Here is a 14837-nt window from a genome sequence, read left to right as displayed (position 1 = left end):
TTCTGTTTATTTCCATCCTCTTTTATTGTTTTTGCCATACATTTCACTTTCATATACTATGATAAACTCCACAAACCATTTGTATTGCTTTAATGAGTCAGTACACATTTTGCTTTATCCAGACAGTTACTTTTTCAGTGATCTTCATTTTTCACTAATTTTCTTACATTTGGGACTTTTTTTCTTTTTTGAAGAATTGTTTAGAATGTCTTTTAATGCAAGTCTGCTGGTAAAAGTTTTTCTTTGCTATTATCGATTTTTTTTTTTACTGTACTAGAGATAGAACAGAAGGCCTGATGCATCACTAGGCAAAATGCCATAGCACTGAGCTGTATTCCAGCCCTTTTCAGTTTTATTTTAAGGTAGGGTCTCACTAGTTGCCCGAGCTAGTGAGTTGCAAACTTACAGTCCTCCTACCTCAGCTTCCCAAATAGCTGGGATTACAGGCCTGTGTCACCAGGGTTCTTCTGTAATGCAACTGACTACATGTGTCACATGTGGGAAGCAGAGTTCAGAACCGAGTCCAGAACTGAGTCAAATGCTGTCGTTCTGTCTACTCACGTTGTCATAATAAACATCTTCTGTCTCTAATCCAGGAATCATATGTCTTTGCAGAGGCCATGAGACTTGTAAGCTAATTTGTTATCTTTTAGGAAGTATAAAATCCCAAATGTTTTAGTTTGTAGCAGGTTTGTTTTGTTTTTGTTTTTGTTTTTGTTTTTGTTTTTGGTACCAGAACTTGAACTGACAACCTTCTCTTGCCAGGCAGGCACTGTGCCACTGAGCTATATCCCTGAAAGTTTGTAGCACTTTTAGTGACAAATATGGGATGCTGACAGAGACATGGCTCTCTGGAAGAGAGCCCTAACAAGCCCTTACAAGCCCTAAAAGACTTGGGGGAAGTTAGTAGGAATCAGTATCAAATATGTTGATATATATACAGTCAACTGAACAATAAATGTTTTCCCACTTTATTGTATCAATGAGTATGCACTGGGGAGAGGGTTGTTGGCCAAATCTAAGAAGAATGTTTAAAGAAAGTGGTCCAAAGATGACCAGTTGTAGCAACTCCCTTGCTTCTACCTATTTATCAATTTAGTGGTTAGCCTCAGTTCATCCCATTGTAACAACTAGTAATTAAAATTCATTCTAGCCTGGCCAGTGCTGTCACCCTAACACTCTGGGAAACTGAGGCACAAGAATTGCAAGTTCAAGCCCAGCCAGGAAAACTTGGTGCTTAGGGAGACCCTGCCTCAAAAAATAAGGCCTGGGAATGTAGCTCAGCGCAGCGGTCCTGGGTTCAGTCCCTAGTACCACCAAAAAAAAAAAAAATCATTCTGGGTAGACCAAAATTCCCACCCTCTATTTTAGACAGGTTACAGAGACTCCTAAAAGGAGGAAAAGGAGGAAATTTGTGATCTTTAGAGATAGAAACTAGGTAAATTATTATAACTTTGGCTAGTTTGCTTGGGAGGTGGAGAGCAGGGTAATTGATGCTTGGGAAAAATAGAAGCCGCTGTCTTAATCTCAGCCGCTCCCATAGTCTGCCACCTTTAGACTCATTTCAAGATGACACTGAAAGGTCACAGAGTTCTTTTGCAGAGGATCTAAGGTGCAGTAAAGAAACTTGGGCACCCTAGGAGGGAAGGAGACTTTTCTTAAACAAAATTCCTGTTGGGAGTTTATAAAAATGGATAGATAAGTTCCAATCGAATGAAAGAGTTTTGATTTTCCTTTCACTTTTTCATAAATACCTTGTAGCCCAAATAGCTAGACAAACTTAAGTAAGACCTACCAACTTCTTTTCCTTTTTCTAGGCTATTTTCATACTTTGTACCTTATGTATGTCGATAAATTGCTTTGTATTGGCTCTAACTTAGTCACACTTTCCTAATCACAGTAAATGTCTATCTTTTGAGATTTCCTGTGGCAGTCATTGTAAGTCCCTTCTGTAAATGATTGTGATCCATTACTTGTTGATTCTTCTCAATTATCCTCTCAGAAAGTAACTTTCAATTGTTGGAGCACTCCCATGTTGTCATATTTGTAGGTAAATATACTGATTTGTTTCACATAAAACTTTCTTATAGTATAGAAATGCATTCCATTTGGATTGTGTTTATTTTTCCAGATGAAGAACCAGCATCAGAAGAAGAAATTACAGAAAAAATTGAATCATTGACTGAAGAATTTGGCAACTCCAGAGAGGATGTTCTCCAGGATTCTGAAGGCAGAGACTTCTATAAATTTGGGGATAAATTAAATGAAAAGGATCAGAATCTCTTTAAAAAAAGACAGAATATCTGTGATGAATGTGGGCAAAGCTTTGCTTATAGTACAGGCCTTATTCGGCACCAACGAACCCACTGGGAGAAACCATATGAATGTGATAAATGTGGAAAGGCCTTTAGGATGAGCTCAGCCCTGGTTCTGCATCAGAGAATTCATACTGGGGAAAAACCCTATCCTTGCAATTGGTGTATTAAGAGTTTCAGTCGGAGCTCAGACCTTATTAAACATCAAAGAGTTCACACTGGTGAAAAACCATATAAATGTAATGAATGTGGGAAAGCCTTCAGTCAGAGCTCAGATCTTATTATACACCAGAGGATCCATACAGGAGAAAAACCCTATCAATGTAGTCATTGTAGTAAAAGTTTTAGCCAGCGCTCAGACCTGGTTAAGCATCAGAGAATCCACACTGGAGAGAAGCCTTATACATGTAACCAATGTAACAAACATTTTAGTCAGAGTTCTGATGTTATAAAACATCAAAGAATTCACACGGGGGAGAAACCATATAAGTGTGATGTGTGTGGGAAAGCCTTTAGTCAGAGCTCAGATCTTATTCTACATCAGAGAATCCACACTGGGGAGAAGCCATACCCATGTAATCAGTGTAGCAAAAGTTTTAGTCAAAACTCAGACCTTATTAAACATCGAAGGATCCACACTGGAGAAAAGCCCTATAAATGTAATGAATGTGGAAAAGCTTTTAATCAGAGCTCTGTCCTTATTCTCCATCAAAGAATTCACACTGGAGAGAAACCCTATCCATGTAACCAATGTAGCAAAACTTTTAGTAGGCTTTCCGACCTTATTAATCACCAACGGATTCATACTGGAGAGAAACCTTACCCTTGCAATCAGTGTGATAAAATGTTTAGTCGAAGGTCTGATCTTGTGAAACATCATAGAATTCACACAGGTGAAAAACCCTACGAGTGTGAGGAGTGTGGGAAAACCTTTAGTCAGAGCTCCAACCTTATTCTACATCAGAGAATCCACACTGGAGAAAAGCCTTACCCATGTACTGATTGTACCAAAAGTTTTAGTCGGCGTTCAGACCTTGTAAAACATCGAAGGATACACACTGGAGAGAAACCATATGTGTGTAATCTGTGCAATAAAAGTTTCAGTCAAAGTTCAGACCTCACTAAACACCAGAGAGTACACTCTGGGGAAAAGCCTTATCATTGTGATAGGTGTGAGAAAGCCTTCAGTCAGAGTTCTGACCTTATTCTTCATCAGAGAATTCACACTGGAGAAAAACCGTATCCATGCACACAGTGCAACAGAAGTTTCAGTCAGAACTCAGACCTTACAAAACACCAGAGAATTCACACTGGGGAAAAGCCATATAAATGTAATGAGTGTGGGAAGGCTTTTAGTCAATGCTCAGCTCTAATCTTGCATCAGAGAATCCACACTGGGGAGAAACCATATTCATGTGATCAGTGTGGCAAAAACTTTAGTCGGCGCTCTGATCTCACTAATCATCAAAGAATACATGCTGGTGAAAAGCCATATAAATGTAAAAAAACATTCAGCGCAGACACAGGTTTTACTGAACACCAGAGAATCCACACTAGGGAGAAGTGCTACCAGTGTGTTCAGTGCAACATAAGTTTTAGTCAACTCTCTGATATTATTAATCACGAGAAAATCCATTCTACGGAAGACAGCTTGAATGGAATGAACATGGAAAAAACTTCAGCATATACACCAACTTTATTCAGTACTAGAGATACCACGCCAGAACAACAGTCCTATGAATGCTGTTGATGGACATGAAAGGTTTTAATCAATCAACCGTTGTGGTACATTATTTTAAGAAGCCACTGTGGAGAAAACTAGTTCAATTCTTAGTGAAAATTTAGCTCAGATCTCAGGCATTACTAAAATTGAAATTTCTAAGGAGTAGTTCTAGGAGCTGTGGTACAACCTTCTATGTGAATAAAATTTTTACAGAATGTCAATAATCAACAAAAATAAATTCCTATGTAATACAACTTAAGGAAAGCTCTCGTGTTTTATTCAGATGTAACCTACAAAAGAGTTATACTTGGGGACTGAGGAAAAAAAAGAGTTATACCTTTGTTTAAAAAAGTTTAGTAATATTAATGCAAAATTTATGTATTTTAAAAACAAGTGCAGAGAGATATTCAGTCAGAACTTGGAAATGAATTAGTTTTAGAATCTTAAAGCTTTAATGAGTCCAAATATCTGTATATCAGAAGTTATTTTAGAGAATGCAGGCAAAACTTAAATCTCCATATCTTAACCAGTATTTACACTGATTGAACATTTATCTCCTGACAACCGGAGTCCTATCTTCTGATGAATCTAGACATCTGTCTATAAGTTTCTTATGTGTAAACATGCTATTCCATGCTAGTATTAAACTTACTAGGAAACTCTGTTGCCCCCTTTCTCAGTTTTTTTCATTGGTCTAGTTTCGGTTATCCTAGTGAGAGTGATTTTGTACAAGGTCGTGTACAGAGTAAATGCTGATTTATTTCCTTCTTAATAATGCATTCCATAAACTTTATTGCTTTTTTTTTTTAACTTTAACTTTCTATCGGTACCGGGGACCGAACTCACGACTGCCTGCTTGCAAGGCAGGTGCTTATGCCGCTGAGCTAAATCCCCAGCCCCAAACTTTATTGCTTTGAAATTACTTTTTTTTTACTACCATTTAATTACATCTTTTAAATATGTGAAACAATTTAAAAAAGAAATTACCCAATATCAAGTGTGTAGTTTTTTCTACTTTACTGCATACAATAATCTTTGAACAAAAATGGTGATTTTGAAGTAATGATTTCTAGTAAATATATCAGTATCTCCTTGTTGATAGGAGGTATGTGCCAAGACCCACAATAGATTCCTAAAACCTTCCACATTATTAAACTGGATAAATTGTCGTAACTCATCACTTAACACACAGCAAGACTATAACTTGCAGTCTGAGTTTACACATAGAAGGTTCTTTCTTATTGTTTACACATAGGTTTACACATAGAAGGTTCATTCTTAACCGTAGATCTTCACAATCTCAGTATGTGACTTTTTTTCTCCTTAAAAACTTTTACTTTTTACTTCAAGGAACCACTCTATGGCTTCTCCTTGGCATATCCAAATCACCAGCAAATCGCTTGCTCATTGGTCCATTTTTGAGTAAATAAATAGTTACTCAAACACAAGAAATGCCTTGCAGAGATGGTAAGACATGGCCAAGGCAGCTACTAAGTAACAATGGACAGGTTGTTTATAAAACATGCATTCTTTTATGGTTTAAATCTAGATTGTGGAAGACAATAAGGTCTGTCTTCTATCAAACAGGATTGTCCCTGTCTCAGGCTCTGTCTTGCTGAACACACCAGTGCCGGCTTAGTTCAAACTCAGGAAACACAGCTATAAACCAAGTAGAGCTTACCAGGAGCCAGGACTTTCTGTTCACCACATTCCCCCTTGACTCTGCACCCCTCCTCTCTTAATAACTTTTCTGATTCCTCCCACACCACCTGTATAAATAAAGATTGGATATGGAGAAACAAATGCTTAGGCAGCATGTATAAAATGTCCTATGCATGCTTGTAACAAAAGTGACTGTTAGGAGGAGCAAGGGGCTCCCTTTCCTCTGGGATGGTCTTCCGATCCACAAAGCCTCATGTACTTGGTAGTTGTCTTCCAGGGTAGTACAGCTATTAGTCTTGCTGGACATTGTTGCTATTGTTTCTTGAAGTCTAGGATCCTATGGATCAGCACAGGAGGACTACTTGACCACCAGAAAAAGATTCTTTCTTTTCCTCTTGCAGCAGAAAGTGGCAGGAGGCAGAGGTGACATCCTTAGGCAATATGACAGGGTACAATGAAAGCTGGTCTTCTCACTATGGTAACTACTATTAAGTCGGGTTATCTTGTGGTGAAGCATTAGGTTGCTGAAATTGTTATGCCTTGTCCTGTATTGTTATGTTGTTATGTCCTCTTTTATCTCAATCTCCCCTTTTTAAAAAGAAATTATTTATTTATTTTATTATTATATTATTTTTAATTAAGGGAAAAATTAGCAGGATATATTATAGTAACTTTTTTGATTTCCTATTAACTGGATTTGAAGCCCTGTATTGCTCCCACCATCTTGTTTTGACTGTTTTACTCTGTTCTGTTCTGTTTGATAGTATCAAGTTTGAGGATATAGGCAACTACTTTGAAGGCAGTAAGATTCACTATGACATCCATTCTGGTTTGACTATTACCTTCTTTTGAAGTCCTGTAATGTCTCCAATATTTAGGTTTTATTGGTCTTGTTCTGTACTGTTTTGTTCAATTTTATTATACCTAATGATATAGGCAATTCTTTTTAAGGTAGCAAGAGGCATTATGGTAACCATTGTTGATTACCTTGTATTCTGTTTTTACATCATGTACTATGTCTATCCTTTGTTTTGACTGACTGCCTTCTTTTGTCATATTTGGTTTTATTCTCTTCCGAAAAAAGTAACAAGAACTATGGGAGTAATAAAACCCAAAATGTGTAAATGTTGTTGTAAAAACGAGAGGGAAAAAAAGTACTCTAAAGGATACAACTGCAAGTGTGTTTAGGTGTGTTAAGATGGATGACCATATTACTAAGTTTTTGTTGGGTCATTGAACGCAACTGTTTGCAGTCTCACTGCTTGAATGTCTACTTTGTATGCTTTAATCCTGTAACTTGAACAACTATTTCTAAGATGACAACATGTAATCCATTAACTAGTGATTTCTTACTGTTTTTTTTTTTGAAATTCTGTATTACTTGTACCCGTTTACAGTTTTGTTTTTTTTTCTCCTTTAAATAAAATTTAAAAAAAGAAAAAAAAAGAAAAAAAAAGAAAGCTGGTCTTCTGACACCATCCAGAATAATTTGCAAATCTGGATGCCCCGGACAGATGTCTGGTGGTACTATGGGGAGCCTTTACTGGGCTCCCTTCTGCACAGATGAAATGGCACGTGTACTTTGGTGCAATTGTCCATCCCTTTCATCTTGGCTTTTGGACCAGAAAGCCATTCTGGTGCTCCCTTGCTATTTTTAAGAAATCTTTCTTTTCAAAATCACTAACCACAAACCTGTCTTCTGAGTCTGAGATTCTGCCTTCATTGGTTCACTGTGCTGCAGATACTTCAGTGGAAATTTTAGTGTCCTGGATATCTGCTTGAATCTGTTTATGGATTTCACTTTTCCATTTCTTTCCTATGTTGGACATTCATGATTTCCATCATTTTCCTTAGCTGCTCTGTTCCTTTGCTCCTCCATTTTTAAAATCTGTATTTGCTCTAGAGGCACTAAGCATGTTTTTTTTTTTTTGTCACCATCCCTGTAGTTACCTGAAAAATTATTTCTGATTTTATTTTTTTCTAGAGCCTTGTTCATTTGCTTTGTTACCACTTCAGGGAGGCCAGGTGGGTAGCTTTCAGAATATCGCACCTCATTGCCCCCTGGTTTCTTGTGAGTGTGTTTGCCAGACAGGCACATTGCCACTGAGCTTTATCCCCAACCTCTTGCATCTTGCTTAAATATCCTTTTTTTTTTTAGTTTGATTCCTGAGTTGATGCTTGTAAATTTCCTATAGTGAGTTGCTTTTTTTGCTGTTTTTTTTTTTTTTTAGACAGGGTCTCACTATGCAGTTCAGGTTGGCCTTGAGTTCACTTTGTAGCTCAGGCTGTTCTCCAACTAGCCACGATCTACCTGCCTCAGTCTCCCAAGTGCTGGGATTACAGGTGTGTGCCACCACTCCAGGCTTGAAGTGGTACAATCATCAATAACAATAGAATCAAACACAGCTTAAAAAATGACAAACTGAGGTAACCATTAATTTACTACCTTTAACCATATGAATTAAGATTATATAACAAAACCTAAAACAAACCAGAAAATTGTATGTAGTAAATAAACCTGAAATATGCCAATTTTATTCTCAGGGGAGAACATTTCAAAGAGGTTAGAGGAAAAATAGAGAAATTGAAGTAAAAGGAAGAGATTAGAAGCAAGGCTGGAGGACAAAGGAAATCATGCAGAGTTAGGGAAATGTGCAGAAGAGAGGAGTGAAAGAGAAGAAATAAAAGGAAGAACAGAACAACAACCACAAAAAAAAACCCCTAGAAACCACATTCACATTCATGTAAAAACAAGAAGAGGGAAGAGGAATGTGGGGGGTGGGGGGAGTCCTCTTCAAGGTTTGTTTCTGCTGTCACTAGTAGACAACATGTGGAGACAGAGTCCAAGCCATGTTGATTTATCCAAGCAAGCCAGCAGTAGCTTCATAGTGGGGTAGTGGATAATCTCAGTGAGCCTGCACTTTTATTTCATCTGAAGTTCAGGCTGGTTTCCAGCCATGAGACTGGAACCAGACCCTTTCAGCCTGCAGCTGTAGTGCACATTCTATGGGCTTCAGCTCAGCTAGGAGCTGCTAGATGGAGCCAGCAGTTGTTCTGAGTTCCAAGATCAGTAGGTCCTTCCCAAAATGGCTCTTGGCCAACTACCCTTTCCTGCAGGACGGCCACAATCTGCTTCACTCACCAACCAATGGAGTTCATGGCATCCACTCCTCTATTGCACTGCTGTATCTTTCCTTGGAGGCCTCCAGGGTTACCAGCAGTCACCTTGTGTTGGCAGTTTTGAACTGTTCCTCCTATGCAGTGGGCCCCAACTCCGGGAGAAGGTGCCACCTGCTACCTCCTTCTTGTCCATTGAAGTTTCCCTCTTTGCTCTCCCCATGTGCTTAAATTCTCACTTCAAATCCTTCTTGAGGCCAGGGGACCCACTTCCCACCTTCTTTTCTTCCTTGTGTTGCTATATTCCAGTGCCTGGACAGCAAATCTCAGAGAGGGTCTTTCTCTGTTGCTTACTACTGCAACTTATTCCCAGAAATTTCTAAAATGTATTTCTTACAATCAGTCTGCATCTAAAAACATTTGTATTCTAAAATCTTCTCTCAGCTTACTTGTACTTCAGGGAAGAATACATTACCAGAAGATTGAAACAGAGGCCCTGTTCTGTGAAAAAATTACTTTCTGTACCTTAACAGTGCCATTTTAGGCCATGCAGCTCAGCTTTAGCTTTCTCTTCCATTCCCAGACCATTCTGGAATGTCCTGGAAAAAAATAGATCTAATGCCTGGCAGGTCATTTGACCTGTACATTGACTATTGGTATCCTGATTGGTATCCTAATGAATTAAAGGCTCAAAACCACATAGCTGCAGGAATCGACTCTTTTTGTTTTGCTGTCCCACTATTAACAAAAATGTAGATTGGACAAATTACATTTATTATAACCAACATAGATTTGTCAACCACACAAGGGATGCCACATAAGGAATATCTGAACAATTAGGGCCTACCAGTTCGATGGCCTGGGAGAACAGACTAGTGTTAGATATGATATTGGCAGAAAATGGCAGTGTCTGCATAATAATGTGTCCAAAGCTGCACATTCATCCTCAATACATGGCCCCACATGGGACCATCACAAAGGGAATTGACCACTCTAGTACACAAATTGGCAGAAAACTCAGGTGTTAATGATACTCTCACTGACCTTCCAGAACAATGGTTTGGAGTGATAGTAAATGGAAAGGAGTGATGACATCCATCATTACCTTCCCAATAATAGTAGTTGGAGATCTCATTCTCATGGGTTTCTGTGTTATTCCTTTCACAAGAAAAATCACCCAGAGACTTATAGAAATTGCTCTCACCAAACAATATCCCCCACCCTATTAGCTAAACTGTTTCTGATGGAAGAACACAACAAGTGCCTACTCATGGAGTTTGAAGAAAACTGATCATGTTTAAGTGGGGGTGGTTGTGAAAAACAATAAGGTCTATCTTTTCTATCAAATGGGATTGTCTCTATCTCAGGCTCTGGCTCACCCTGAACAGCCCTTCCTGGACACACCAGTCACAATGTTGCCTGCTCATTTCAAACCCTGGAAACATAGCTATAAATCAAGGACAGCTTATCAGGAGCCAAGGATTTTTCTGCTCTAAACATTTCCTCCTCATTCAATAACTTTTATGATTATTCCCATACTGCTTGAATTAGCCAACAGGATGGACTGTGAAACTTCTATCCAGCCAGTGGGAAGGAGGCCAGCTACTCACCTCCTGTATTAGCATAAAAGAACTGACCCTCCTTTGTTCCATGCATGCCTGCTACCTCGTTCTTTCTTCTGCAAAAGAAAAACTGAAATTGCCTTGTCAAAATTTCTTATTGTGTCAGTGCATTCTTTTTGACACCAACAAATTGAGTCTGGAGTCTTATTCCCAACAAAGCCTCATGTATTCATAAGTGGGAATTTGAGGAGGTGATGTTCATAGTGGTGTGATGCTCACCAGTGAATTAGTCATAGCTAAATGTGTGGTTGGAAGTTCCTGGTGTGACCTGGACGGATGTATTTCCCTCCCTTTCCCCTTGATCTCTCTCTGCTTCCCACGACCATGCCATGAAGTTTATTCTCTGACATGCTGCCCTTTGTTTAAACCGACCGTGGACTGAAACCTCTAAGAAATGTGCCAAAATAAAACTTCCTCCTTAGAATTATGGAGTGTTGGCTCCTGTTCCCAGCAAGGAGAACAGTAATTAATACAGACTTCCTGGACAGGAGTGATTCACATGAAAAGGGAAGCAGTGCCAGATGGTGGAAAGTTTTGTGACATTCCTCATAAGTCTAAGAACTTATTATTTCTGGAATATTCCATTTATTTTTATATTTGTATTTTCAAGGCTGACTAGGGATATCTGAAAACACAGAAAGCAAAACCATTAATATAGGAGCACAAGCTCCTAAAAAATCCATGGAATTTCCTAAGTGATAAGACAAGATGAAAGAAGTGGCAAACAAAGATGAAAAGGTATCATTATTCATAACAACCTTTCAACCACTCCAAAGTTTAGGTTTGTGACATAACTTTTCAGAAAGAATTTAGAAAACCTCAGGATAGGGCCTACTTGCCAGGGAAACCGAACTTGTGATTAGAGGATTGGAGTTTTTCAGTTCTACCCTACCTTAACTTGACCTCTGAGAGGGGAGAAAGGCTGAGACTGACTTCAACCACCAAGGGTCAGTGATTTAATCAATTGTGCCTACATAAGGAATCCTCTATAGAATGCCAAAAAATAGGATTCAAGACTCCAAGTTGGTAAACTCGGAAGTTAAATGAAAAGTGGCACACATGGAAGAGACAGCTCAGTGTCCCTTACCACACAACTTGCCCTATGGTCTCTTCCGTCTGGCTGATCCTGAGTTGTATTTTTTTTATAACCAGAAATCTTATAAGTAAACTTTTCCTGAGTTCCGTGAGCCATTCCAGGGATTGTAGAAACCTCTGATTTTAGCCAATTAGAAACACCAATAAAAATATGGATATGTAATTTATTCCTGAAGTGGCAGAGGGCAGTCTTATGGGACTGAAAGCTTAACCTGAGGGTCTATGGTAACTCTAGGTAGAGTTGTAATTGAATGTAGGGCATCAAGTTGCTATTTAGAAAAATGCTTGGTATGGAAAATGTCTAGTGTCAGAAATGTGTTAGTATAGAGATGGCATTTTTTCCATACAATAGCTGAAGTACTGCCTACATGATTAGTTTGTGTATTGCTTAAAAATAAAAAACCCTAATGATCTTGCTTTAAAAGTGGCAACATTCATTTCTTTTTTCTGATGTGTATTGGTAACAGGCAACACACATGCAAAGGTCTCAACTGAAAAATAGAAATAATTTTTAAAAATAAAAATTCCAATTGCTTTTCTGGTATTAAGCATTTGGTGGGTTCCCTATCATTTACTTTGTATATTCCCTACAGTGATCCAATTAATATTTCAATTTAACATATAATTACATAGGCAAGGCTTTGGGTTTTATAGTACATACATACAAAGAATATTCTTGACTTAATAAAGTATGTACTGTATAATGATACTGTTCAGAAAACATTTCACTCAATGTAATCATGAAGGTTGGACAAGATACTTATTAGTGTTCAGAGTGGATAGGGTTTTGTTGTAATTGGAAACAAAGAGCTTTTGTAAAGCTCCTGAAATTTGTTGTCTTATAGGAGACAATCTTATTTACAGACTATAATTTTTCACCCACAATATTGTGTTCAAAGATTACCAGAAACATTAGTCAGAGACATCAATATTAACTCATATACACATTTTATACACAGAAAAATACAGTAGAGAAGCAAGTACAGAACATGTGTCTATACATGAGTTAGTATATAGTACAGACATTTGTACTAATGAGTCCTGTTCTCCAAGAGGACCTGGAAGCAATGATACCCCAGTATCAACAAACATACCAAGATTTTGGTTTATAAATATCATTCTCCAAATTAAAGTAACCTGTGCTCCTTTGAGAAGCAACTGATCCTAAGGCTAAGGCTGGGCAAATATGAGGTGAACCAAGATCATCTTGTAAAATAATTCAAAGAACAATGGGATAAAAGCATGTCAAAAGAACACAAGAGTCAACCTGCAGAAGTCTTGTGGTCAAAGAAAAGTACGAGTTCATAGGGCAGAGACAAATCTTTCTTATGGAAAAATTTCAAATTATGTATTTAGATTCTAACCACTTACAGGATGTGAAATCCACATCTTCAGTGGGAACAAGGGATTGTTCAGTTAGGGTAGAAATGGAGAAATAGTAACTACAATGGAGAAATCTGGCAAAAACTATCTTACCCAGAAGTTCTCACCCTCTGCACACTATTTGGTCCAGATAATTCTTTGCTGTGGGAGAGTGCCCTGTAGATTCCTAGGACGTTTAGTACCCTTTCTGTGCTCTATCCAGGAAACCAGGAACAACCCTCCATTCCTCAGTTATGGCAATCAAAAACATCTCCAGACACTGCCAAACCCACATAAGCAGCTTCTATTTCCTGCTCTATCCAGGAAACCAGGAACAACCCTCCATTTCTCAGTTATGGCAATCAAAAACATCTCCAGACACTGCCAAACCCACATAAGCAGCTTCTATTTGTAGATCTAGTTTTCTGGTTTTTTGTTAGTGATGACCCTTTAAGATTTCCTGACATCATGTGCCCCTTAGGATGCTGACCCCTGCTTGATCTTACTGGCCAAGATACCATCTTATGTTGTTGGTGTTCCTTTTTTTTTTGTACCAGGAATCGAACTCATGGTCTCGTGCTTGCTAGGCAGGTGCTTATGCCGCTGAGCTGAATCCCTGGCCCTGGCTTTCCATTCTTGCTGCCACACTGGCAAATAGTGCAAGTGTGGAGAAACTGATGCTCTGTAAGGGAAGTTCAGCCAGAGAAGGGAATCTGAAGAAAAATATTTTTCTTCTCTGCAGCCCTTGGTGAAGTGACATAGCTCGTACTGCTTACCCTCTATTCAGTGAGACTAACTGAACAGCTATGCCTGTTTAGAAGCTGCACCTCAGTAATAACTTTCCCAATTTGCTTTCTCTTGCTTTACTTTCCATTTACTTTCAGCCATCCTTTTCTGGAACTGTATCACTCAGGTGATGTCTAGCAACAGATTTTTTAAATGCTGTTTTATCAGGAATCCAAATTAAGGCCACTACCAAAGTGTAGACATCTGGTAGGCAAAGGGATGAGTCTGGAGTTCAGAGAAGAGTTCTAGGTTAACACAGAAGTCATAGATTTGAGGACCAGATGAGATAAACAAGGGAATGCATTTGATAGGAACAATATTGGAACATTGTCTTCAGGCACTTCAACTATATATAACCCAGAAAGATGAAGATATGAATTGTTCTAGAAGCCAAATAAAATGCAACAAGTATGCAAAATGCTACTGACAGCTAAATAACGTAAGAAATGAAGACTGGAAGCAGAAACAGTAGTTTGCAACCTTGGATAGAATGCTATATGGAGAATTTGTACAATAAGTTATTCTTCTAATTACTAGTATGATTTCTATTTTTCTTGACCAGTTTGCCTAGAATGTAAAAAAAAAAAAAAAAAAAAAAAACCTTTACAATATAGCTTTAGGGTTAAACTAAATGGTTAAAGTGAATAGAAATTCATTTTGGGGTTTTTTTTTTTTTTATATTTTGTTAATTTTCCAATGTAGTCTTTTCTTTTTAATTTGGTCATTCTACTTAAGACAGAAGTTGAGGTAACTGAGAATTATTTTTCCTAGTATTGATATTGTATAGCTATACATTTTTCTCTAAGTGATACTTTAGTTGCATCTCATTCGTATTATTTTATTTGATTTTTCCCCTTGAATTTATTGCATTAGTAGTAGTAAATTCCCATGCATTCCACACCTCTACATCATTTCAACCCCTGCAATCACTGGACTTCTAGGTATTTCATAGTTTTGCCTATTGCAGACTGTCACATAGCTGGAATTACTACAGTAACCCTTTCAGACCTCTTATCACTTAGTATTTTGGTGCCTTTGAGTTATGCCTTGATAGCTGATTTGCTAGCATTAAATATCATTCCAATGTCTAAAATTATCAGTGTACCCATTTACCTACTGAAGGACATTTTAGTTGCTTCTATGTTTTGCTGATTA

At 38.0% G+C, this 14837-nt stretch overlaps 1 protein-coding gene across 1 annotated transcript in view; it reads left to right on the top strand.

Moving 5' to 3' along the window:
* The window catches only part of LOC100735295 (uncharacterized), a 48969-nt gene extending 44667 nt beyond the window's left edge, over positions 1-4302 (top strand). Inside the window, exon 10 of the mRNA XM_063232027.1 lies at positions 2132-4302. Coding sequence (XP_063088097.1) covers positions 2132-4065 — 1934 coding nt within the window. The 3' untranslated portion in view covers positions 4066-4302. The remainder of the gene's footprint in view (positions 1-2131) is intronic.
* The last annotated feature ends 10535 nt before the right edge of the window (positions 4303-14837 follow it).

The sequence above is a fragment of the Cavia porcellus genome, unplaced genomic scaffold (genome assembly GCF_034190915.1).
Source record: "Cavia porcellus strain 051 isolate PalLab524CR breed Dunkin Hartley unplaced genomic scaffold, mCavPor4.1 scaffold_20, whole genome shotgun sequence".
NCBI classification, from domain to species: Eukaryota; Metazoa; Chordata; class Mammalia; order Rodentia; family Caviidae; genus Cavia; species Cavia porcellus.
This window is presented reverse-complemented; position numbering and strand designations above follow the sequence as displayed.